The 23541-nt window shown below is 48.7% G+C and overlaps 1 protein-coding gene across 1 annotated transcript in view; it reads right to left on the bottom strand.

Moving 5' to 3' along the window:
* The window catches only part of LOC137815469 (uncharacterized), a 60810-nt gene extending 49753 nt beyond the window's left edge, over window positions 1-11057 (bottom strand). Inside the window, exon 1 of the mRNA XM_068618587.1 lies at window positions 10408-11057. Within this exon, the coding sequence (XP_068474688.1) occupies window positions 10408-11055 (648 nt within the window). The 5' untranslated portion in view covers window positions 11056-11057. The remainder of the gene's footprint in view (window positions 1-10407) is intronic.
* Window positions 11058-23541: the final 12484 nt, after the last annotated feature.

Here is a 23541-nt window from a genome sequence, read left to right as displayed (position 1 = left end):
TAAGTTGCGGTTGTCCCCCGATCTGCTGAGTCCCTATACGGGATGTTTGTATGGGTTTGGGGATAACCAGATAGAGGTCCGGGGGTACCTGGAGTTGAGGACTACGTTCACAGACGGAGAGGCTTCCCGAACAGAGAGCATTCGGTACCTCGTCGTGAACGCCAATTCTACCTACAATATTTTGCTGGGCAGACCGGCGTTAAACCGCCTGAGTGCAATATCCTCCACCCGTCACATGAAGATGAAGCTACCGGACCTCAGTGGCCGGGTGATAGTCATCAGATCAGACCAGGAGGAGGCGAGGAAATGCTACGAAAACAGCCTGAAGACGAAGAGAGGCGTTTTCATGGTGTACGAACGTCCGCCGAGCGCGGACGCAACGATGATTGAGGCGACGCCCGCTGGGCTGACGCTTGAAGAGGCCATAGCAGAAAGGGCGATGCCCGAAGCAGATGTGCCAATGGAGGAGGCGCCCGTGGAAGAGGCGGTGCCCCCCGAAGAAGTTGCGCCCGTAGAAGAAGCGGCGCCCGCCGAAGATGATAATAGGGAGCAACCTGCAGCTAACACCCTAGAAAGGGAGATTGGCGGCAAAGCTTTCAAGTTAGGAAGCTCGCTAAGTCCAGAAGAACAGGAAGGGGTGGCAGAAGTGATTTTGCGCCACCTGGATGCCTTCGCATGGTCCGCCTCGGATATGCCGGGCATCGACCCCGATTTCCTGTGTCACCACCTCAGCATGGACGCCACGGTCCGCCCCGTGCGTCAGAGAAGGAGGAAGTTCAATGAGGAGCGACAACAGGTGGTGAAAGACGAAACGCAGAAGCTGCTGAGTGCTGGCCACATTAGGGAGATTCAGTACCCTGAGTGGCTCGCCAACGTCGTCTTGGTGAAAAAGGCGAACGGAAAGTGGAGAATGTGCGTTGACTTCACGGACCTGAACAAGGCGTGCCCAAAGGATTCCTATCCGTTGCCCAACATCGACGCCCTAGTGGACAGCGCGTCTGGCAGCAAAGTGTTAAGCTTCCTGGACGCCTTCTCAGGGTATAACCAAATCAAGATGCACCCCAGAGACGAGAGCAAGACTGCGTTCATGACTGAAACATGCAGTTATTGCTATAAGGTGATGCCTTTCAGGCTCAAAAACGCGGGCGCCACGTACCAGAGGTTAATGGACAAGGTCCTGGCGCCAATGCTTGGGAGGAACGTATACGCCTATGTAGACGACATGGTGGTGGCGTCGCAGAACAGGGTGCAACACATGGCAGACTTGGAGGAGTTGTTCAACACAATATCCAAATACCGCCTCAAGTTGAACCCCGAGAAGTGTGTTTTCGGAGTAGAGGCCGGTAAATTCTTGGGTTTCCTGCTCACCGAGAGGGGGATAGAGGCGAACCCCGACAAATGTGCGGCTATTATCGCCATGCGGAGTCCGACATCGGTAAAGGAGGTTCAACAGTTGACAGGGCGGATGGCGGCGCTCTCGAGGTTTGTTTCCGCCGGAGGAGAAAAGGGGCACCCGTACTTCCAGTGCCTCAAGAGAAACAGTCGCTTTGCATGGACTGAGGAATGCGAAGCGGCTTTCGTTAAGCTGAAGGATTACCTGGCGACGCCTCCAGTTCTCTGCAAACCGGTAACGGGCGTGCCCCTCCGGTTGTATTTTACTGTAACAGATAGGGCCATCAGTTCTGTATTGATCCAAGAGCAGGACCAGAGTCAGAAGCCCATCTACTTTGTAAGCAAGGCCTTACAGGGAGCTGAGACAAGGTACCAAGCACTGGAGAAGGCGGCGCTGGCGGTAGTGTTCTCGGCTAGGAGGCTCCGTCATTACTTCCACAGTTTTACGGTGGTGGTAATGACCAACCTCCCTATACAGAAGGTGCTGCAGAAGCGCGATGTGGCAGGAAGAATGGTACGCTGGGCAGTGGAACTGTCAGAATTCGACATACAGTACGAGCCTAGAGGATCCATCAAAGGGCAGGTGTATGCGGATTTTGTAGCAGAACTTTCGCCCGGAGGTGAGCAAGAGGTGGAAGCGAGTTCACAGTGGCTGCTCTCGGTTGATGGCTCCTCAAACCAACAAGGGAGTGGTGTGGGAATAGTGCTGGAAGGACCCGACGGCATACTGATCGAGCAGGCCTTGCGTTTTGCCTTCAAGGCAAGTAACAACCAAGCAGAATATGAAGCCCTGATTGCAGGAATGCTCTTGGCCAAGGAGATGGGCGCACAGAATCTCCTAGTGAAGAGCGACTCCCAGTTGATTACGGGGCAGGTGTCGGGTGAGTTCCAGGCGAAGGACCCCCAGATGGCGGCGTATCTAAAATACGTCCAGTTGTTGAGAGGGGCGTTCAACGCTCTTGAGTTGATACACGTCCCGAGAGAGCAGAATGCCAGAGCTGACCTGCTCGCAAAGCTGGCCAGCTCAGGCAAGGGGGGTAGACAGAGGACAGTGATCCAGGAGACCCTCAAAGCTCCGCGTCGATTCGTGGAAGACAACAGGGTGGATGTCCTCCAGATTTATGCATCAAGGGGAAGGCCGAGGAGTCATTCCTCATTAACCCAAGATACGCAGAGGGCGCCCCGCATCAGTATATACGCGGGTGCGTCTGAGGAAGAGCAGATGCAGGTTTGTGTCCTGTCCACGGGAGACACCTGGATGACGCCCTATAAACGATACCTGGCGGATGGGGCCCTTCCAGTGGACCCTGAAGAGGGTAAGAAAATGAAAAGGAACGTCGCAAGATATACCTTGGTGGATGGGGTGCTGTTCAGACACGGTTTCGCTCACCCTATCCTAACATGCGTCAGTGGCGATGAGTGCACCAGGATAATGGCGGAGCTACACGAAGGCATCTGCGGAAGCCATGTAGGAGGAAGGTCCTTAGCCTCCAAGGTAATACGCGCAGGTTTCTTCTGGCCAATAGTGAAAGAGGATTGCGCACGACACGCCCAGCGGTGTAAGCAATGCCAAAAGCACGCTGACTGGCACAAGGCGCCGCCAGAAGAGTTGTGGTCCATATACAGCCCGTGGCCTTTCCACACATGGGGAATTGACATCCTGGGCCCTTTCCCACTAGCAATCAGGCAGATGAAGTATCTGATAGTCGCCATCGAATACTTCACTAAGTGGATAGAGGCAGAACCCGTGGCACAAATCACTGCGCATAAGGTACAGCATTTTGTGTGGAGAAACATCGTGTGTCGCTTTGGCGTACCCAGGCGCCTGATATCTGACAACGGGACCCAGTTCGCCAGTCAGCAGTTGAGAAATCTGTGCGCTGAAGTGGGAATCAAGCAAGTGTTCGCGTCGGTCGAACACCCCAGACCAATGGACAAGTAGAGTCAGCAAACAGAGTTCTGCTGAGGGGGTTAAAAAGAAGATTAGAGAAGGCCAAAGGGGCGTGGGCGAAAGAGGTGCCAAGGATTGTGTGGGCATACCACACCACGCCCCAATCCTCTACTATGGAGACGCCGTTCAGTTTGGTGTACGGGTCGGACGCGATGATTCCAGTAGAAATACACGAAAGCTCACCGCGTTTTCAAAACTTTGTGGTGGAGGAGTCTAACGAGGAGAGACAGGTAAACCTAGATCTACTAGAAGAGGCCAGGGAAGAAGCTAGAATAAAAGCTGAAGCGATGAAGAGAAGAGTGGAGCGGCAATATAACTCTAAAGTAAAGCCGCGACAGTTTCAGGTGGGCGACCTAGTGATGAGGAAAGCTCACCCGTACAAGTTGGAGAATAAGCTGTCTCCCAAGTGGACCGGGCCCTTCAGAGTTACTGAGGCTAAGGGCAACGGTTCGTACAACCTGGAGACTTTAGATGGAGGCCCTATCCCGCGCAGTTGGAATGCAGCCAACTTAAAATTTTATTTCAGTTGACCTATGTAAGCAGCATGTAACAATTTAGTTGAAGGGGACGCTCTTTTTCCCTTTCGGGGGTTTTTTAATGAGGTCACCCTAATAAATGGAAAAACCAGTTGAGAAAAAGAAGTGCCTTGGTTTTCAGCCTTTATTTTTCCTTGTTAGAAGTAATGTGATGCGCCGCCTAGGCCATGGTGTCGCCAAGGAAGAAGGCGTCGCCTAGGTCTTGGCGTCACCCAGAAAGAAGGCGCCGCCCAAGGAAAAGCATGCATCGTTGGCAGAACGAGACGAAAGGAAGTCGCGCGGTATATGAAGCATATGCAAAGTAAAGTGGCGTTGTAAAAAATTATGATATTGAAAAGTTGTTGTTACAAGCAATGTTCGGTACAAAATGCAAAAACACAAACAAGCCACTTCTCAGCGCTCATCAGAGTCATCACTGGAGGAAGGCGAAGCCCCTTTCCCAGCCCGCAGCGCTCGAGTAAGTCGTGTCCTCTTTTCTTGGCCTATTTTCGAACCTGCACAAAAGGAATAGATGTATTAGCGACACCGTGAAGGAAGACAGGCACAGTTAGAAAGTAACAAAGGCCGAAGTTGCCCAAGGCGGTGGTTCTCACATATGTACTTCTCAAGAGTCTTAGCGTTGAACTCCAAGCTGATCACCGTAGCAGAGTCAAAGCCTCCCGCCTCAGCAAGAATCCGGCAAGCTATTTGATCACTTGGAGCCAGATTCTTGAGGGGTTTGGCTTTGAGGACCTTTTCCTCTCTCACCCAGTATAGTGGAAACCCATCGAGGGCGTTGGGAACAAGATCAGTACAGCAGATCTTGAAGAACCGGCCTTTCCACCCCGTGAACGAGCTTTGGAAGGGCGTGAAGAGAACTCTTCCGGGTACATTGCTGAGAGTTACCCAGAGGTTGTGTCTCTGTCTCTTCACCTCAAAAAAGTGAAGAAAGAGGTCAACCGAGGGTGCACAACCCAGAAACCCAAAGAGGACATCGAAGGCCTTGACAAAGGCCCAGCTGTTGGGGTATAACTGGGCGGGAGCCACGTTGATCTCCGTCAGCAGTTCCTTCTCGAACCAGGAGAAGGGTAAGCGCACCCCGATGGTCTTGAACACCACCTGGTAAAAGTAAAAGAAAGGGACCCCGTTGTTGGCCCGTTCGTCTCCACACACTGGCTCCCCCAAAGTGCAAGGGAGCACAGCGATGTCGTCATCGTGCCTCCTCGCGAAGGCCCGGTGGTCGTAAGAACACAACTCCCCTTTGTGTTCTCGTACGGCCCTGGTGGAGAGCAAGCACGAACACTCATCAAGAAGTTCGCTCGAGGCCCAAGGGTACAAGTCTTTGGGACGAACCCTGGGGGAAGCATCGTGAGAAGACATTCTTTAGCACGATCAGAATGGCTAGAAGTGCAAGGGTTGAGCGAGGGAGCGAAGGTTAGAACAGCCCTTCGACAGAGAAGAAAGGGTGCAAGAAGAAAGAACGCAAGTAGGTTATGAGAAGTGAGAAAACGATGAAGATAGTTCCAGAGCTTGAAGAGTTAAATAAAGCGGTTAGAGCGCCAAACGACGTGAATGGATGCACCGCACGATTGATACACGTGGCAGAAGATGAAAGGATGACGCTGGCATCTCTGGTTTAAATCAGAAAATGTCCCGTCAACAGAATATCCAATGGTACGATCCGCCGTCGAAAATGAGCCAGGGGTACAGCAGGAGTCAGAAAATGAAATGACTAGATACCCCACCAACCATGTAAGCAGCGCCACGTGGATCAAGTCGAATGACAGAAGGTCCCATCAGCAATACAAGGAGCGCCACGTGGATGGCACAGGCAAAACCTTGGGCTCTTCGCTGTTATCAGGTGTTGACCAAGGCAAGGATTAAGGTCAATGACGAAGTAAAGGTAACGCCCGAGGCGTTGCCAGGAAGGACGTAAAGGGCGACGACAGACGAGATGTCGCGGGCGTCGCCAACCCAAATACCGACAGGCGTCGCCTCCCCGATACCCACAGGTAGGAAAGACTGTGGAGGGAGACGAAACCAAAGAAAAGCAAAGTTAGTCACAGGCGTCGCCTCCCTGATACCCACAGGTAGGAAAGGCTGTGGAGGGAGACGAAAGCAAAGAAAAGCAAAGTTAGTCACAGGCGTCGCCTCCCCGATACCCACAGGTAGGAAAGACTGTGGAGGGAGGCGAAACCGCCGAGCGCCAGCGAGTCACTGGCAGGGTTTCCCCGATACCTATGGGCAGGAAAGACCATGGAGGGAACAAAAACCCCACAGCACTCAGCGTTTTAGACACCCGGGGACGATACGGTGCTGCTTTAGCAGGCCTCTCCTTAGGCGTGGGCGCCGAGAGTTAAAAGATCAAAGAAAGAGCCTTTCGGTATCAGAGACGTCCCGTGGACGATACGGCGCCACTTAGTGAGCCTCTCCATGGGCGTAAGGGTTGGCGGGCGACCTTACCCAATCATACCAAACCGCCCAACGAAGTGTGAGAAACGGGCAGAACACGGATAAAATAATTGAAGCGTGTGAAGGGAAAGATGAGAACGAGATCAAGCGTATGAAGGGAAAGATGAGAACGAGATCGCATAGGCAGAATCGTATGTGAAAAAGAAATGAAGACAACCATGCGAATGTCCTAAGTCAGTAACAAGAGTGCGGATAGTTCAAAGAATTACAAGTTTTGGCAGATAAAATCAAAAGGCGAAGGTAAAGAATGAAGAGTTAAGCTTGAAGAGGAAGGTGGCGGATGAGGGGCAGCAGTTCAGTCGTTCAAATCCATGGGCACGACCTTCCCGTCGACTACGTGGTGTGTGGGGTCGCAGTTCGAAAGGTTGACGCCAGGATTCTCGCAGAACGCCTGGGACAGGGCCTCTTGGAACCCCTCCTCGAAGGTGCCCGCCATCTCCTGGATAAGGGACTTTTTCTCCTTCTCCAGTTCCTCAATGGCGGCATCTCTAGAGGCCACCTGCTTCTCCAGAGCCTCTTTCTCCACACGAAGCCGGCTAACCTCGACCTGCAGTTTGTCGTAGTCAACTCGGAGAAGGTCCATAGCTTTGGCCTGCGTGGCCATTTCCTCCTCCATCCGTTCCACCTTGGCATCCTGTTCACAGCAACGGTCCTTCAGGTCTTTGTGAGTTTCTGCATCCGCTTTGACCACTTCCTGAAGACCCGCCACCTGTACTTGGAGAGCAACTTCACGAGCGTAGAAGTCAGCCTGGAGCTCCAAGGCCTCTGCCAGTTTCCTCTCAGTTTCTGCCCTAGACTCTTGTGCTTGTTTCAGGGAGGAACAATAAGCCTCGTTCTGGCGTCCCAGGATCCTCATCTCCTCCTCCAGGGTAGTTGCCTTCGTTTCCAAGGCCTGGAGAGTTTGAGTTTGCAAGACAGCGTTTCTGGCTTGGGAGCGCCATTCGAGAGCCACCGCCAAGAAAGCCCCCAAATAGAAAGGCATACCTTCCCTCCTGTCGGTACCTTCTGGCATAGTCCCGCCACTGAAACCCCTCATCAGATGCATGATTGGAGGGGGAATGGCAATGAAGTCGGGGGCGGCAGCGTTGGGAGCCGGGGAAGCGGTGGTTTCTGGCGGCGGCAGAGGCGGCGCAGATTTAGCACCTTCGCCCCTTTCCTCTTGGAGAATCATAGGAGGGAGTGAGGTTGCACTTGGAGGGTTGTCCATAAAGGGGTTCCCTCCCTGTGGCGACGTCTCTCCTTCTGAAGGGCGCCACACCCGCGCGGATTTTCTCCTTCTGAAGGGCGCCACACCCTCCGATCCCTCATCGTGTGACAGAATCTCCAAAACCCTTTTCCATTTGTCAAGGGGGGGTGGAGCCGGTGACGAGGCCGCAGCCAGGAGAACAGCGGCGATAGGCGAAGGAGAGTTGGGGGTTGGAAGCAAGTCAGAGCCAGGTGGAGGCGTCGGAGATGGGCTAGAAGCAGCTTCAGCAGTGACTGGAGGCGGCGGTGTCGGAGCCGGTGGGAGAATCGGATTGGCAACAGGGCTGGAGGAGACGCCTGCCTTGGCGGCACGAGCCTCCTTCAGTGCTTTCGCCAACATTATTCTTTTGGAAGCGCCCATCACCGATCCTACGTCAAGACAGGCCAAACAACAAGGATTAGCACTAGAGCAGTTATGTGGATTCACAATACAGGAAGAGATGCGAAATGCAAGTAACATTGTACAGGGAAAGATGGTAATGCAGATAACCATAACAACTAATGCATCATAAATCGCCAAGAGCAGATACCGAAGTATGTAGAAAGCCCATGGGCATTGAATTCATTTGCGATGAGCTTGGCGGTATCGAAGACTATCCCCAGTCCCGCCAAGGCTTTGCATATATCTCGGTCAGGCGGGGCAAGTTCGTCCAGAGCCAAGGGCTTCATAGTTATGGGTTTGTCTGTCCAGTACAGGGGAAAATTTCGCAAGTTCGCCCTCTAGAATGGTAGGATCGCGCTTGGTCGCGCGTACCTTGAAAAATTTCCCCTTCCAGCCTTTGAACGAATTCTGGAAGAGCGTAAGGATGATGCGCCCGGCGATCCCAGAAAAGCTCTGACTTAGGGAGCGGGGGAGGCGCGGTGGTCTTGGTCTTTGCCATCAACGCCAATGCTGAAGATCAAAAGAGAAAGAAAGGGTTCAGAGAAAAGGGGTTTGGAGAGAAGAAAAGGGGAAAATGGAAGAACCCTAGGAGCGCCCTACCCGCAAGAGAACGAAGGGAAGCGAAAGGAACAACGAAGCATACAAACAATGTCCAGAGAAATACGAGAATAACAACAGTCCCAGGCAGTTTCCTATAATGCGACAACAGTGAAGAGTTGAGAGTGCTCGAAACCATACCTTTGCTGTTGAAATGGAGGCGGTAGGAGAGCACAGGAAGGGAAGAATTGCAATTACAGAGAGAAGAGGTTTTGGGGGCGATGAACAGGGCAAAGTAGCAGAGTGAATGAATGTAACAGTAGGGTGAGCGCGGGGTTTGGAGCAACTTAAACGTTACATTTCGCGATTCAAGAAGCGCTAACTAAGGGCCGCAGGATCGGGCCACGCGTCAGAGAGTCGATTGCCCAGGGGAAGCGCAAAGGTCTCTAAAGGAGGGCCACGCGATGGGCCACGTGGCGCGCGATCAAGGGTAGCCCAAAAGGTGTAATCATCCCCATTTCAGGGAATGTCCAATCGGTCATTAAGAATACCCCTGTGGTTCAGAAAATGTCGCGTCAGTAATTCGAAAATTTGCTGAGTCAGCAGAGAATGACACGTCGTCAGGAAGGCACGTGGATGGACGGGGCAAGGCTTTAGTCTTTGCGCTGAAGACAAGTCTTCGGCTTAAGACTGGGGGGCTTGTGTACCGTCCCGTATCAGGGCGTTGACTAAGTCAAAGTCAACGACTGGAAAGTCAAAGTCAACTCAAGGTGTCGCCCAGGTGTAGAGAAGACAAGAGGAAGCGTCGCCAAGATAGAGACAAGGCGTCGCCAAGGCCAGGCGTCGCCTGGGTGGAGGCGTCGCCAGATCAAACAGTGTAAAAGCAAGGCAACCACGGTGTGGTTCCCCGATACCCATGGGTAGGAAAGACCATGGAGGGGGCGATGTCGTGGGAAAGCCTCAGGTCCCGATATCTCGGGAAAGTGATAAAGAGAAGGAAAAGGTGGCTTCAAGGCCATAGTGATAGTACCAGTGAAGGGCAGCCTGACTCGTGAAGTACCCCTGCCGCCCCAGAGACGCCTTCGGGACAGATACGACCCAAGAGGAAGGTCACGCCCAGGATAACCGGGTGCAGGGTGCGAGAGGAAGGCAGATACGCTCTCAGAGTAAGTGGCTAGATACTTGGGGGCATGAGTTGGCACCCAAAAAGCCACCCCTAGCGCAGTAGCACTCCCAGGCAGGAGGACCCACACGTATAAACGTCCCCGGATGGGCAGAAACGCCCCAGATGGGGTCATGGCGTCGTGAGGCCCTCCACGTGTACGACAGCCATGCCAGAATGGAAACACCTTCTAGTCAGGTGCCAGGTAATTAAAGATATTCAATACAGTTTCCCTTTCGGGCATTCTGGTACTATTAGAGCTCCCAAGCGTTTCAAACGTCTTAAATGCGTTACGTTTCGTAATTAAGCGCTTTAAAGAGTGCGTTACGTTAGGGAGTAAAAGCGCTTTAAGGCGCTTTAAATGCTGGGCAGTTTAAATAGCGCGGAGAATGTCGGAAAAAGGGTTGGAACCTTTGGCAAACTTACGAGAAACTCTTTGGTTGCTTGCCCGTGCGTTAAGGTTACGTACAAGTGACTGGAGAATATTTTTGTCAAAATGAGACAACACACACACAGATACACAGTTCTTTTACCACCTTCAGAGTGCCACACGCGGTGCTCAGATACGTGGGTGGACAGTTTTTTGGTGTTTCTTGCTGGCTGACTTGAGCGTCGGAGTGCAAACGGCCGCTAGGGCGCCTCTTTGTCCTCTTTTTTGCAGGAATTCACAGGCAATCAGTGGGAAGGAGTCCTTAGCTGACGGTTGAGGTCGCGCACGAAGACGTCCCGGTCAACCGGACGAAACAGGAACCTTGGGTAAGGAAAAAGATAAGGAAGGAAAACACCTTGGAGGTGAAAGGATTAGATCCATGTCAACTTGGCCTTCTTTGTCTTTTTCTTTTTTACTTGTGGTAGGTGGGTGAGGTAGGTCTTGTTTTACCTTTTTTATCATTAAGATTTGCTTTTGTGGACAATGAAGAGCTATGTGCCCAAAACCTAAACATTTAAAACATTTGATATTTGAAGGTTGGGTAGGTGACTTAGGATTAGAAGGATTTGTAGTAGAAACTTTCTTTGGAAACATGGTTTGTTTGGAAAAATTGGAAGGACAATTTTGAGTAGACATTTTGTTGGCATCCTTCCTAGAAGAGTTGTAGAAATTATAATCATGAGTATTTTTGAAAGTTGTTTTCAAAAGATAGGATTCTACCTTGATGGCTTGGCGAAACACTTTCTTTAAAGAAGAGTACTCATTTAATTCTACAATTTCTCTAATATCTCTTCTCAAACCACTTACAAACCATTTTAGCTTTGACTCTTCATTAGCATGCATATTCATTTTAGTCAAAGTTGTTTCAAAATCTTTAATGTATTCTTCTACCATCCTATGTCCTTGAGGAAGCCTTTGGAACTTCAACAAGTGTTCCTTCCTAGAAGGAGGAACAAACCTCGCGCGCATACACACTTTCAAAGCATTCCAAGAAACCACGGGAGGTTTCTTGCGATATATAATGTCCATTACAATTTTATGCCACCATTCTTTGGCATAGCCCAAAAAGGATGAAGAAACTATCCTATGTTTATCGTCATCTTGGACCCTATACACATGAAAATAATGGTCAACCTTAGTCCACCTCTATTTATAGCCTAAGGTGCTGAAAAATAGGTGGGAAATTTCAAATAAACTCATTTGAAATTCCCACCAAAAACAAGTCACATGGGAGGTGTGACCTTTTTCTACTATGGCACCTCCCAAAAACTACATCTACACCACTCTCCTAAGTCACATGGGTAATGTGACTTTATTTTACATTTTCACACTCCTTTATTTAATAACCACACCTCCTAAAACTATACAAGAGTATTTCAAAGCTTGGCCTTGCCCCTCATGGGATGGACTTGGGCTCTTTGGGCTTTGGCCTTCTTGGGCTTGGGCTTGGGCTTTGGGCTTGGGCCTCATCTTTATTTTATGTCTTCTTTTAATTTTGAGAAGACTAGAAGGAAGAACTTCAAATGTGAAGGTGGATGTCCTCTTCCTCCATTAATAAAAGCCTCCTTTATTTGATTCTCATCACTCATCATCTTGGCTGCCATACTCATCTCATCCTCTTATGATCATGGTTCTCCTATTTGGGCATTGGGATGCTATGTGACCTCTTCCAAGACACTTAATGCATTGGATGTCTCTACTGCGGGGTTGTGAGGTAGACACATATTTTCCTAAACTTTTGGAAGTTTCTTTCGTTTTATTTTATGAGACACTATCCTCCCTTTCCTTCTTATATACCTTCTTTGGATAAGAGCTAGAGTAAGAACTCTCCTTGCGACTTGACCCTTTTTCAAAATTTGTTGTTCAACTTTTATGTAAAATTGGATCAAGTCATTCAAGTCCATGTATGGCAATAGTTCTACTTTATCTCTTATCTCAAGATTGAGACCACTAAGAACCTTGCTATGGTGGTGGGTTTTTCCACCCTAGTAGAGGCTCTCTTCACGTAAAGCTCCATCTTTTGCCTATACTCCTCTACACTCATGTTCTTTTGTTTGAGTCTTTGCAGCTTGTCCATTAACTCCCTATTGTACTATGAGGGAATATGTTGGTATCTCAAGGCTCCCTTAAGGTCATTCCAATATTCAATGGAAGGGTTGTGGAGGCGCCTATCTCTCTCTAGGGTTGTCCACCAATACATAGAATTTCCTTGAAAGCTTAAAGTGGCTAGGGGTACCTTCCTCTCCCCATCTTGAAAGTGGCTAGGGCTACTTTCATTTCCCAATCTAGGTAAGTTTCAATATTTTCCTTTCCATAAAAATGAGGTAAGTCTACTCTAGTCTCTTTGTGGCTCTCTTTTAGTTCTTCTAGGTGGAGGTTGATAATATTAATTAACTCCAAGACTCCCCTCAGCATGTGAGTCACTCGACCTAGAACTAGATGCATGTGAAGATTCTTTTAATTTTCTTATGTATTCATCTTTTTCTCTAACAATTTTCAACTCTTCTTCCAATATTGCAAGATGGGAATCTCTTTCTTTTCTATCTTCCAAACTTTGAGCCTCATGTTGCAATTGTCTAAGTGATAGTGATTGAAAATCTCTAGCCAATTGTTTCAAAAGAGATTTTTTGGATTTTCGATCACTTTCACTATGACTTGAAGAATGATTAGTCATGTTTAGATTTATGTGATAAAATAATTACGAAAGAGAAAGATAGGTGAAGTGAAGTAGGTTATTTCCCAGAAAAGGGAGGTGGATCACTAGGATCTCTTAAGTACCAAGCATTTCCTTGCTAGATACTATCCCACAACACTTTCACAAACCTTTCTCTAAGAAATTTACTTAGAATACAATCAAAGATGAAAACAATTTTTTATGCAAGAAAAACAATGCAAAGAAATAAAACACTTGAAAGAAATTGCTAGAAAGCTTTAAAACTAGGCGTTTCCTAAGGTGAGGATTCGTGGCACAATGAACCTTGAAGACACACTCATCGAATAAGACTAATTTAATCCAATAATTAATCAAAGTCTTGCATATTACAAATCAAAGAAATACAAAGAAAATTAGGTCAACAAATTTTTATGCACAAAATAATTAAAGGCCTATTCTATGCATTCCTTCACTTGTAGCTCCTTTTGGTATTTGTGTATATTTTTGTGTGAGTTTGTTGTTGTCCTTTGCTTTGCCTCCTTACGATATTCAACTTTAGATATTCTGTTTTTAACTCTTTAGTAATGTAGCTTATACCAAAAATTTTCAACTCCACAACTCGCCAAAGCACAATAGGTTACTTCCACCAAAAGAGGTTAAACAATTTCAAAGCAACAAAACTCAAATTTAAAATTAAGGACTACTTCAAATGGAATTGGTATTTGACATGACATTAAAGACTGTTCAAGAAATTGACAATCAAGAAATTGACAATCAAGAAATTAAAGTTCACAAGAAAAAGATAGCACACAAAATGGAATCCTAGTGAATGGAACTAGAATAGATGAATAAAACCAAAACAGCAGTACAAAATTTTTGTGTCAATTTTCTTTTAACTTGCCAAAGAGTTTGAACAGATTAATCGAAATCTCAAAGGGTTGAATTAGCAACACATGATGGTTGTTACAAATAGGGAGAGCAAGAAAAGAAGATTCCGGTTGTTTCTCCTTGACAGTTGCCTCCTCTAAGGTTTCTGACACCTCATATTCTCCCAATTGGATTACAATTCACTCAATGGTGTTATCCTCTCAATCTTACACGTCTGGGGTTATGCCTCAAGCCTCATATTTAACCTAATTTGCTTGGGCTTAAGTAACTTATCGCTTGGGCGAGTTTCATGTAAAAAGGCCCAACGTTATTGGAGCAATCTCGCTTAAGCGAGATTCACTGGTGGCGTCTTGGCTTTTTGCGAGTTTGGGGCAGCTTTGGTGATGCTGGTGCATTCCAACTTTCCCTTTTTAGCTTTGTATATTCTCCTTTTGCCCAATTATCTCCATTCTTCCCTAGAACACTGAAATTAACACAAATTTGGAAATAAATTGTTCTTATTTAAATTAAAATCACAAAATATATAAAAAGGTATAAATTCATAAATTAGGAGTCATTTGATGCTTATTTTATAAATTAATACCCATAAGTGCCTATATTTTTATATGAAATATTACTGAATTTTGGCACTTATCAAGTTTCACCAACTTAGAGTCTCGTTTGACCTCAAGCAAAGTAAATGAACATATTTGAATTTAAACATCAAAACAACTTAATTCACTAAACAACAAATTAAATTAGAAACTTATGATCTTCCTAATTCAAATATAGAAAATAATAAATACAATAAACTTCTAGGATAAAATCAAAACAAATAAATGACAATTCATCAAGAAATTTCTTGTCATATGCTCACAGGTAAGTGTTTCTCTCTATTTTTACTGAATCATAACAAATCACATATGATTTTCATTTCATCTTCATATCAAAAACATATTAGAAACATGAATCTTGAAGTATGTTCAAAGGTTATAATGAGGTTGTGCTTCCAAAAAGTATTGGTTTTTCAGACCTGACAGTATCTCTGAAGCATACTCTGGTAATCCTTTATGACACTTTCCTCAACCACCACATGAGCATCACTCCCCATCGGATAATTTGCATCAAACGCCTGTGATTTCATGAAGAACTGCATCCTGTGTAGCTAAGTCATTTTTAGAATCTGGTAGTTGTAGTTCTTGTGCAAGGAATACTCATGCTAAAAAAACGACAACTACACGAACCTTTTCTCTACTTTAGCGTTTCAATCTGTTTCTCTTTCTCGCCAACCTTTTCTCTCATCTCCCCCTCCATGCGAACTCTCTTGCTCCGCTCTTCGCTCTTCTGCACTTCCAAAATGTCGATCCTCCACTCCAGATCGCGCACCTTTATATCGCACTCTGCTTTCACTTGCTTCAGAGTCTTCGTGATGGCATTGAGCTCTTCTCCTTGCGGTTTTTGTGGTGGTTTGCGGAAGCTTCAATGGATTGTTGGTGGAACAAGGCTCTCCTAACAGTTGTGGTAGCCTTGGAGGTGCATGAAGAGTAGGAGAGTGAGAGAGGTTCGACCAACTCTCTTTGTAGGTGAAAGGTTTGAAGATTAGAGACGTAAATCTAAAGAGATTTTAGGCAAGGGAGTAAGAATGGCACATTTTGGCAGCATTTCATTACTCAAATTAATCTTACAAAATGAGAGCCAAGCACCTTAATTTATAGTGTTTAGAGGGAAATTCAAAAGAAAGTGGAGGGAAATTCAGATGAATTGCCTCCCAAAAGTGGAGCCTAAATGAGCACATGGGGAGGGGTGTGTCTAGTTTGTATGCTCACCCCCTCCATGGGCTTTCTAGACCGGCCTTGGTAAATTTAGAGGTTTTTTTAGAAACTCTAAGTTTACCTAGGTTGGTGTTTTAGGTGCCAAAATTAATTCTAAGAAAAATTACAAATAAAGTTCCTATGCTAATTGATCCTGCCTGTTGACCGGAACGCTGGAAACTGCCTCGTCAAAGGATCGACGTGCGCACCGCTTCTCACCTCCGTTCCTCTTCGGGATCTACCTCAAGAACCTGCAAAGAAACAGAGCGGCGCCGCTGCGGCCGATCGCACTCCAACGCTCAAGTCAGTGACGGTATCACCAAATACTAAGAGAACAAGAACCGTGCAAATCCTCTCTCACAGTCAGCTCTAACTCGCAAGCGTAAAGTGTATGAACTGAACGTGCGTACCTCATAAAGTTTGTTAAGAACTCTTATATACCTGGTAGCTTTCTCTCTCCTGGCAGTTACAGAGTTGGACACGTGGCTCGCATCCAACTGTACACGTGCCACCATCTGGAGGCTCCCTGACTTGGCGCTGCTCCTACTCTCATTTTGGCTAAGTTACTTATGCATGGTACTGCCCAGTGCATAGCTAACTTGGGAGTGCGATCTCTACTGGAACTGGCGAGTTAGGGGCCTTCATACACCTTCCCTGTGGTCTCGCCGGCCGCCTTCATAATCTGCTTCTCCTTCATCTTCGGCGATGTGCTCGCTCTGGCGATCTCCAATGACTAGGTCGCCTGAATCTACATCTGGCGACTTCATCTTTAACCTGGCGATCGCCGATTCTGGTAAGCTGGAAATCGGAACACGCCAATATAACAACTGGCGACTACACGAGCCCCCCGACTTCCTTCCCTTCTGCCAACCTGGCGCCTTGTCAACACGCCTATACTGTAGGAGGATGCCACGTCATCACACCCGACCACCAGGGCGGTACACAAGCCCCCCAGTCTTAAGCGAAGACTTGTCTAGCGAAAAGACTGAAAGAGCCTTCGTTAACACCGATCTATGTGGCACTGACGCGGAATTCCAAGCGGTTGTACCTTCTGCTGCTCTGACGCTCCACCAAACCCCTCACTCATCGCTCGACACGTGGCTTCATCAACGGCTCTCTTCAGTTGCCGTTTGCGCTTCCTAAAACCATTTCGAAAAACCCTTAAACCCATTTCGCTCCACTGTTCCATCACTTTCTTCGTGCTTGCAACGCTCTAACTTCCTTCTGCGAAAACTCTCAACGCTCTCCAACACTCTAGATCACCATCTTCCTGCTTCGTCTTCCTGATCATCGAAAGGTAACTACTTTCCTTCATCTGCTGGTTTTCCTTGCATTTTCACCGATTTGCATCATCCTGTAACTGCTTGGTGCATACGCTGTGGGTTGTTTTTCCATTTCTCCTTCTGCGTAACTTAGGGCTTTGTCAATCGTCGCAACGAACCTACATTCGTTCGTTTTTCACCTTCCTTCTACGATCGAGTCAGCCTCTGTAACCCTCTGATAATTTTTCCTTTCTTCTTCCTTTGCAGCTGCTATCATGACTCGCACAAAGATTACCCCGAACCCTCCTCCTTCAGCATGAAACCTTCCTTCACAAGCACACGACTCAACACAAGTTCGTGGCGCTTCATCTTCGCAGGCTGAGAGGCCTGTGTCTTCCCAACCTGTCCTGGCCCAGGCGACTCCACCTAACGCTGGAGGAGCCCCCGTTCCCCTGCCCGACTTCAAAACTTTGTATCCCTGGGCCAACTCGACCCTTCTGAGGGAGACATCCTCCGTGAATACTGCGGGAGCAGTTCTGCGGCTAACCAAGGGGGACGAGATCTATCAATCGTTTCACAAGGAGCACGACGAGAAGATGATGGTGTTGCCTTGCCCCGCCGATCTGCCCGTGTGTGCTGATGACAAAGTAAGCGCCGACGGGCCCTTCTGCTTTGTCTATACGACTTTGTTCAAGAAGGTCAAGCTCAGGTTCCCCTTCACTCGATTCGAGAGGGAACTTCTGACCGAGCTCAACATTGCTGTCGCCCAGCTTCACCCCAACAGCTGGGCGTTTGTTCGAGCCTTTCAAGTAATGTGCGCCCACCTGGGGTTGCCCGCGTCGGTGGACGTGTTTTTGTTCCTTTTCGAAGCCAAGCACCCAGGAGAGCGCCTGTGGGTCAGCTTGAACGCGATTGCTGGGAGGTCCATCTTTACCATCTTCCAGCAATCGTACAAAGACTGGAAGGGGAAGTTCGTCCAAATACGTGCGAACGACAAGGACGCCTCCCTCCTCGATGGCTTCCCCTTGTACTGGGTGGACAAGGGGAAGAAGGAATCCAAGAGCTGCTTCAGGAGGCCCAGAAGTCCTGACAGCATGGGAGCATTGGATAGAGACCTCTGTCTCTTCTGGAAGAAGGTGGCGGACGCCAATATAACATTCCTTACCACCACCTTGATATGCTTCGAATTCTACGAAGATCAGCTAGAAATTCGAATAGGTTAGGACGTTAAAATCTTGTCTTGATATCGCTTCTTGTTTAGCTGTTTCTGGGCGTCTTGTGCGTTACGCGCAAGACTTTGGTTTTACCTTTCCTGCATATATCATCTGCTTTGCTGTTTTATTACCTTATGCACTTATTTGTTTTCCTTGAGTTAACCCATGCATTTTCGTCCCATGCAGACAACATGTTGCCCAGGAACATGCTCGCCGAACTAAAGGCGCTCGCCCGAAACCACGGGTTGGCGACCGGTTCCCAAACGGTGCCCAACTCGGTGGTGGAGGCCGCCATTGTCCAAGGGCGATCACCACCCAAGGAACCCGCCCAACGCAAGAAATTGGTCCTTAAGAGACTTAAAAGGAAAGCCCCTCAAGTCATCCATGAGGAGGAAGAAGAGGATGACGAGGTCACCGAGGATGGCCTCGTTACGAAGAGGAAGAGGGTGGCGCCTTCTTCACCACCTGCTCCACCCCCTCTTCCATCCTCAACACCACCATCGACGCCTGCTCCTCCCCCATCATCGCCAACACCACAGGCTCCTTCCTCACCAGTCCAAGCGGTTCCACTGGCCACTACGCCACCTGCAGCTGAGGCCCAAGAGCCAAATTTCCTGGAGGACCCCCCAAGCGCCTCTACGCCGTATGTGTCAGCTGGAGGGGGCCCCCCTTCAAACGCTTCAGCTGCAGAAAATGCTCCAATCGGGGATGAGGTTGCTCATACCTCTCCGATTCTGATCACCGAATCCCCGATTCCGTCGCCACGCCAAGAAGCAACTACTGAAGAACCTGCTAAGGAAGGTGGCGACGAGAACCCACAACAAGCCCCCACAGCGCCTCTGGTGCCTCTGCAAGCCGCAAACCTTCCCCTTGAGGTCACAAGGATGTGGGAGCCTCTGACTGCCAAGCTGAAAACCATAGCAGAGGACATCCCTGCGATCATAACCAGGGCTGTGGAGGGTTCAACCAGGAGGCTCCAGGACGACCTCTTCAACCTCAAAACCGAAAACAGCACCATGAGGATCGAGGTGGAGAAGTTGTCCTTCAGCCTGACGCTCGCAGAAGTCGAACACTCCCGAGTGGAGGATGCCATGAATACCGAGCTCAGGCTGGCGCGCAAGGAGGCTACTGACCTTCGCCGCAAAGTTCACCAACTTGCCCAAGAGAAGGTCGAGCTGGAAAGCAAAATTGTGCCTCTTCGTGCCAAGGCGGTCGACCTGGAGGCTCTCATGAAAGCTAACGCCGCTAAGGTGCAAAAACTGGAGCAAAGGTCGATCGACCGAGAGAAACTACTTGGGCAAGTAGAAAAGGCGAGGGACGACGCCATGGCTGATCTCGTCGAGGCCAACAAAGAGAAGGGAAAGGTGGCTGCTGAGTTGGCCCAAGCACAATCGGAATCCAAGAAGGTTACTGAAGACCTTCTCCAGGCTCAAGAGACCAACGAACAACTTAAAAAACAGGTTGAAGAGTTGGAACAGCAGAATAAAGAGCTGAAAGAGCAAACTGAAGACCTCAAGAAGCGGATTGAGGAACTTCAGGGGCAAATTGAAGAACTCAAGCTAAATTCTGCTCAGATTCTGGCTGCTGGATTCGAAGCTGCGCGGGAACAATTCGCTTGCCTATTCCCCGACCTGGATCTCAGCCTGGTGTCACTGAACAACGAAGTAGTAGAAGGAAAAGTCGTTCCTGCTGAAGACTAATCAACTCCACTTCATCTGCTACTTTTTATGATTTCCCTTGTATTATTCTGTAAAAACTCGTGTATGTGTGCCTTTAACAAATACTTATCTCAATGAAAAAGTTTGGGTATTCACTCTCCTGCCTTCTTTAAGCGCTTTAACCTTCTTTGCATGTTTAACTTTGTCGGATTTAACTTAACGATCTTGCAAACACGACCTTTGACTTAACTGCTTCGAACCACTTCAAACTTAAGCAATAATCGCCTTAACCAACTTGTACTCTTAAGGCAACTAACCTTATCGTAAGAATACCCTTCAAGCAACGAACTGTGACTCAGTTGCTGGCTTAAACACGCTCCACCCGACCTGCTTCATCAAACAGGTCTTTTAACCTTCTCGGCGCTGTTTGAACTCCTCCTGATCGCCAAGGACTCTTGGTGATATCAGCTTTCCCTAGCCTCATGCTTTGGCAACTGTTTCTTTGCATGGGGGCAGAGACGCCTTTTGGGATCTCTCTTTACCCTCCTGGACTTCAGAACAAAGACCGGCTGACTAGGCGTTCTCTCTGAACCTACCTTAGCCACCTTCCAAACTTCTTCCACCCTCTGCGCCATACCTGAACTCGTTCGAGACGAGAAGGATTTTATCTTGCCTAAGCTCGCATGTAAGCGAGAAGGTCTTTAACTCGCCTGAACTCGCTCAACGGCGAGAAGGACTTTAACTTGCCTGAACTCGCTCAACGGTGAGAAGGTCTTTAACTTGCCTGAACTCGCTCATCGGCGAGTAGGTCTTTAACTCGCCTGAACTCGCTCAACGGCGAGAAGGACTTTAACTTGCCTGAACTCGCTCAACGGCGAGAAGGACTTTAACTGGTGCCTCAACTTGCCCAGGGTGTACATCTCCTCCCCCCTGGATGCACTGAGGACCTTTTCTCTTTCTTGCCTGCACTCGCTCGACGGCGAGGAGGTCTTTAACTTGCCTCCACATTGCCCCAGGGGTTACATCTTCTTGCCCCCAGAAACACGGAGGACTTTTTCTCTTTCTCGCCTGCACTCGCCCGACGGCGAGGAGGTCTTTAACTTGCCTCCACATTGCCCCAGGGGTTACATCTTCTCGCCCCCAGAAACACGGAGGACTTTTTCTCTTTCTCGCCTGCACTCGCCTGACGGCGAGGAGGTCTTTAACTTGCCTCAAAACGCGCGAGGGCGTTGAGGTCTTTCACCTGGTGCCTCCGATCGCCGAAAGACGATGAGGACTTTAAATCTTTAACTGATGCCTCCAATCGCCGAAAAACGATGAGAACTTAAAAAACTTTAACTGATGCCTTCAATCGCCGAAAAACGATGAGGACTTAAAAACTTTAACTGAAAGCATGCGATATATCTTTTCTCGCCTTAAATCACTTACAAGTGACAAGGTCTTTCTTCAAAACTTTTGGAAAATAGCAAACATGCAATCTGAAAACGCCTTATACTTCGAAAACTCTTCTTTTATTGGGTGGCCTCATTAAAAACCCTCCTTAGGGAAAAAAGAGTGCCCCCTTGAAACTGTTTCATCAGAGACATTGTAATATGACATTTGTGTTTGTCTTTACTTACAAAGCTCTTAACTATAGTACAACTTCAGGTGTGTAGCGTTCCAGGTGCGAGGAATCGCCCCTCCTTCCAGCGTCTCTAAGCGGTAGGCTCCGCTCCCGAGTGTCTCGGTTATTCTGAACGGTCCAGTCCACTTGGGTGACAGTTTATTCTCCATCTCGTACTGGTGGGCCTTCCTCATCACCAGATCGCCTTCTCTAAACTGGCTTGGCATCACCTTCGAGTTGTATCTTCGTTCAACCCTTCTCTTCACAGCTTCAGCCTTCAACCTCGCCTCTTCCCTGACCTCATCCAGTAGATCCAGGTTCAGCCTTCTCTCTTCATTCGAGTCTTCCTCTACGAAGTTCTGGAATCTCGGCGAGCTCTCCTGGATCTCCACCGGAATCATGGCATCACACCCATAGGCCAAGCTGAACGGGGTCTCATGGGTTCCTGACTGCTCGGTGGTGTGGTACGCCCAGACTATACGGGGCACCTCCTCAGCCCAACTTCCCTTGGCTTTCTCAAGCCTTCTCTTCAAACCTCTCAACAACACCCGATTAGCTGACTCCACCTGGCCATTTGTCTGAGGGTGCTCGACGGATGCAAACACTTGTTGAATTCCCACCCCTTCGCAAAGCTTCTTCAACAGGTGGCTTGCAAACTGCGTCCCATTATCTGACACCAGGCGTTTAGGCACTCCAAACCGGCACACGATGTTCTTCCATACAAAACCTTCGATCTTGTGTGCGGTGATCTGGGCCACTGGTTCTGCTTCAATCCACTTGGTGAAATACTCAATCGCCACCACCAAGTACTTCATCTGCCTGATCGCCAGCGGGAAAGGTCCCAGGATGTCGATTCCCCAAGTGTGAAACGGCCAAGGGCTATAGATCGACTTCAGCTCCTCGGGAGGTGCCTTGTGCCAATCGGCGTGCTGTTGGCATTGTTTGCAACACTGGGCATACTTCTTGCAATCTTCTCTCATTGATGGCCAGTAGTAACCTGCACGGAGAGTCCTTGCGGCCAGAGCTCGACCCCCGACGTGGCTTCCACATATACCTTCGTGGAGCTCTGCCATGATTCTCGTGCACTTCTCGCCGTGTATGCATTCCAGGAGCGGGTGAGTGAACCCAAACCTGTACAGATCGCCATCAATCAACGTGTACTTGCTGGAATTTTTCTTTACCTTCCTGGCCTCTGTCGGATCCAGTGGGAGGAGGCCATCTGCCAAGCACCGCTTGTACTGTGTTATCCAAGTGTCTGGCTCATGGGAGGCGCAGACCTGCATCACATTCACCTTCTCCCCTCGACATGCTCTAACTCTCGGCGATCTCAGAGTTTCTTGCGTCAAGGACTTATGGCTTCTCGCTGCTCTCTCCGTCGACTTGCTTATCTGAAGGACCAGGTGATCTGCTACAAATGCCCTTGGCGTCTTCAGAGTTTCTTGAATCACCGTCCTCTGCCTACCCCCCTTGCCTGAGCTGGCGAGCTTAGCAAGCAAGTCAGCTTGGGCATTCTGCTCCCTGGGCACATGTACTACTTCAAAGGAGGCAAAGGAACTCTTCAATTCCTGCACATACGCCAAGTAAGCTGCCATTTGTGGATCTTTAGCCTGGAACTCGCCTGTTACTTGCCCCGTGACTAGCAGCGAGTCACTCTTAGCCATCAGCACCCTAGCTCCCATCTCCTTGGCTAGCAAAATTCCGGCGATCAGCGCCTCATACTCTGCTTGATTGTTACTGGCCTTGAAGGCAAACCTCAGAGATTGTTCGATCAGCACGCCGTTGGGTCCTTCCAATATGACTCCAGCACCGCTGCCCTGCTGGTTCGACGATCCATCCACTGAAAGTACCCAACAGAAATCGTCTCCTTCAACCCGCGTCGCCTCTGATGAGAGCTCGACCACGAAATCTGCAAAGATTTGCCCCTTGATCGGGCCTCGAGGCTCATATTTGATATCGAACTCTGACAACTCCACTGCCCACTTCACCATCCTTCCTGCAACGTCGGGTTTCTTCAAGACCTTCTGGATGGGCAGGTCAGTCATCACCAGTATTGTGAAACTATGGAAGTAGTGGCGCAACCTCCTCGCCGAAAACACCACAGCCAACGCAGCCTTCTCCAGGGCCTGATATCTCGTTTCTGGGCCCTGCAACACTTTGCTCACAAAATAAATAGGCTTCTGAGCCTGATCCTGATCCTGGGCGAGTACCGCACTCACCGCCCTCTCAGTTACAGCAAAATACAACCTGAGAGGGATTCCCACCAGCGGTTTGCACAAAACCGGCGGGCTCGCCAGATACTCCTTCAGTTTGACGAAAGCTTCCTCACACTCTTTCGTCCAAACAAACTTATTATTGCGCCGCAGACATTGAAAATAGGGATGCCCCTT

Source organism: Phaseolus vulgaris, chromosome 1 (assembly GCF_000499845.2).
Source record: "Phaseolus vulgaris cultivar G19833 chromosome 1, P. vulgaris v2.0, whole genome shotgun sequence".
In the NCBI taxonomy this organism is placed as follows: Eukaryota; Viridiplantae; Streptophyta; class Magnoliopsida; order Fabales; family Fabaceae; genus Phaseolus; species Phaseolus vulgaris.
The sequence above is the reverse complement of the archived record's forward strand: the minus strand, read 5'-3'. Positions and strand labels throughout refer to the sequence as shown.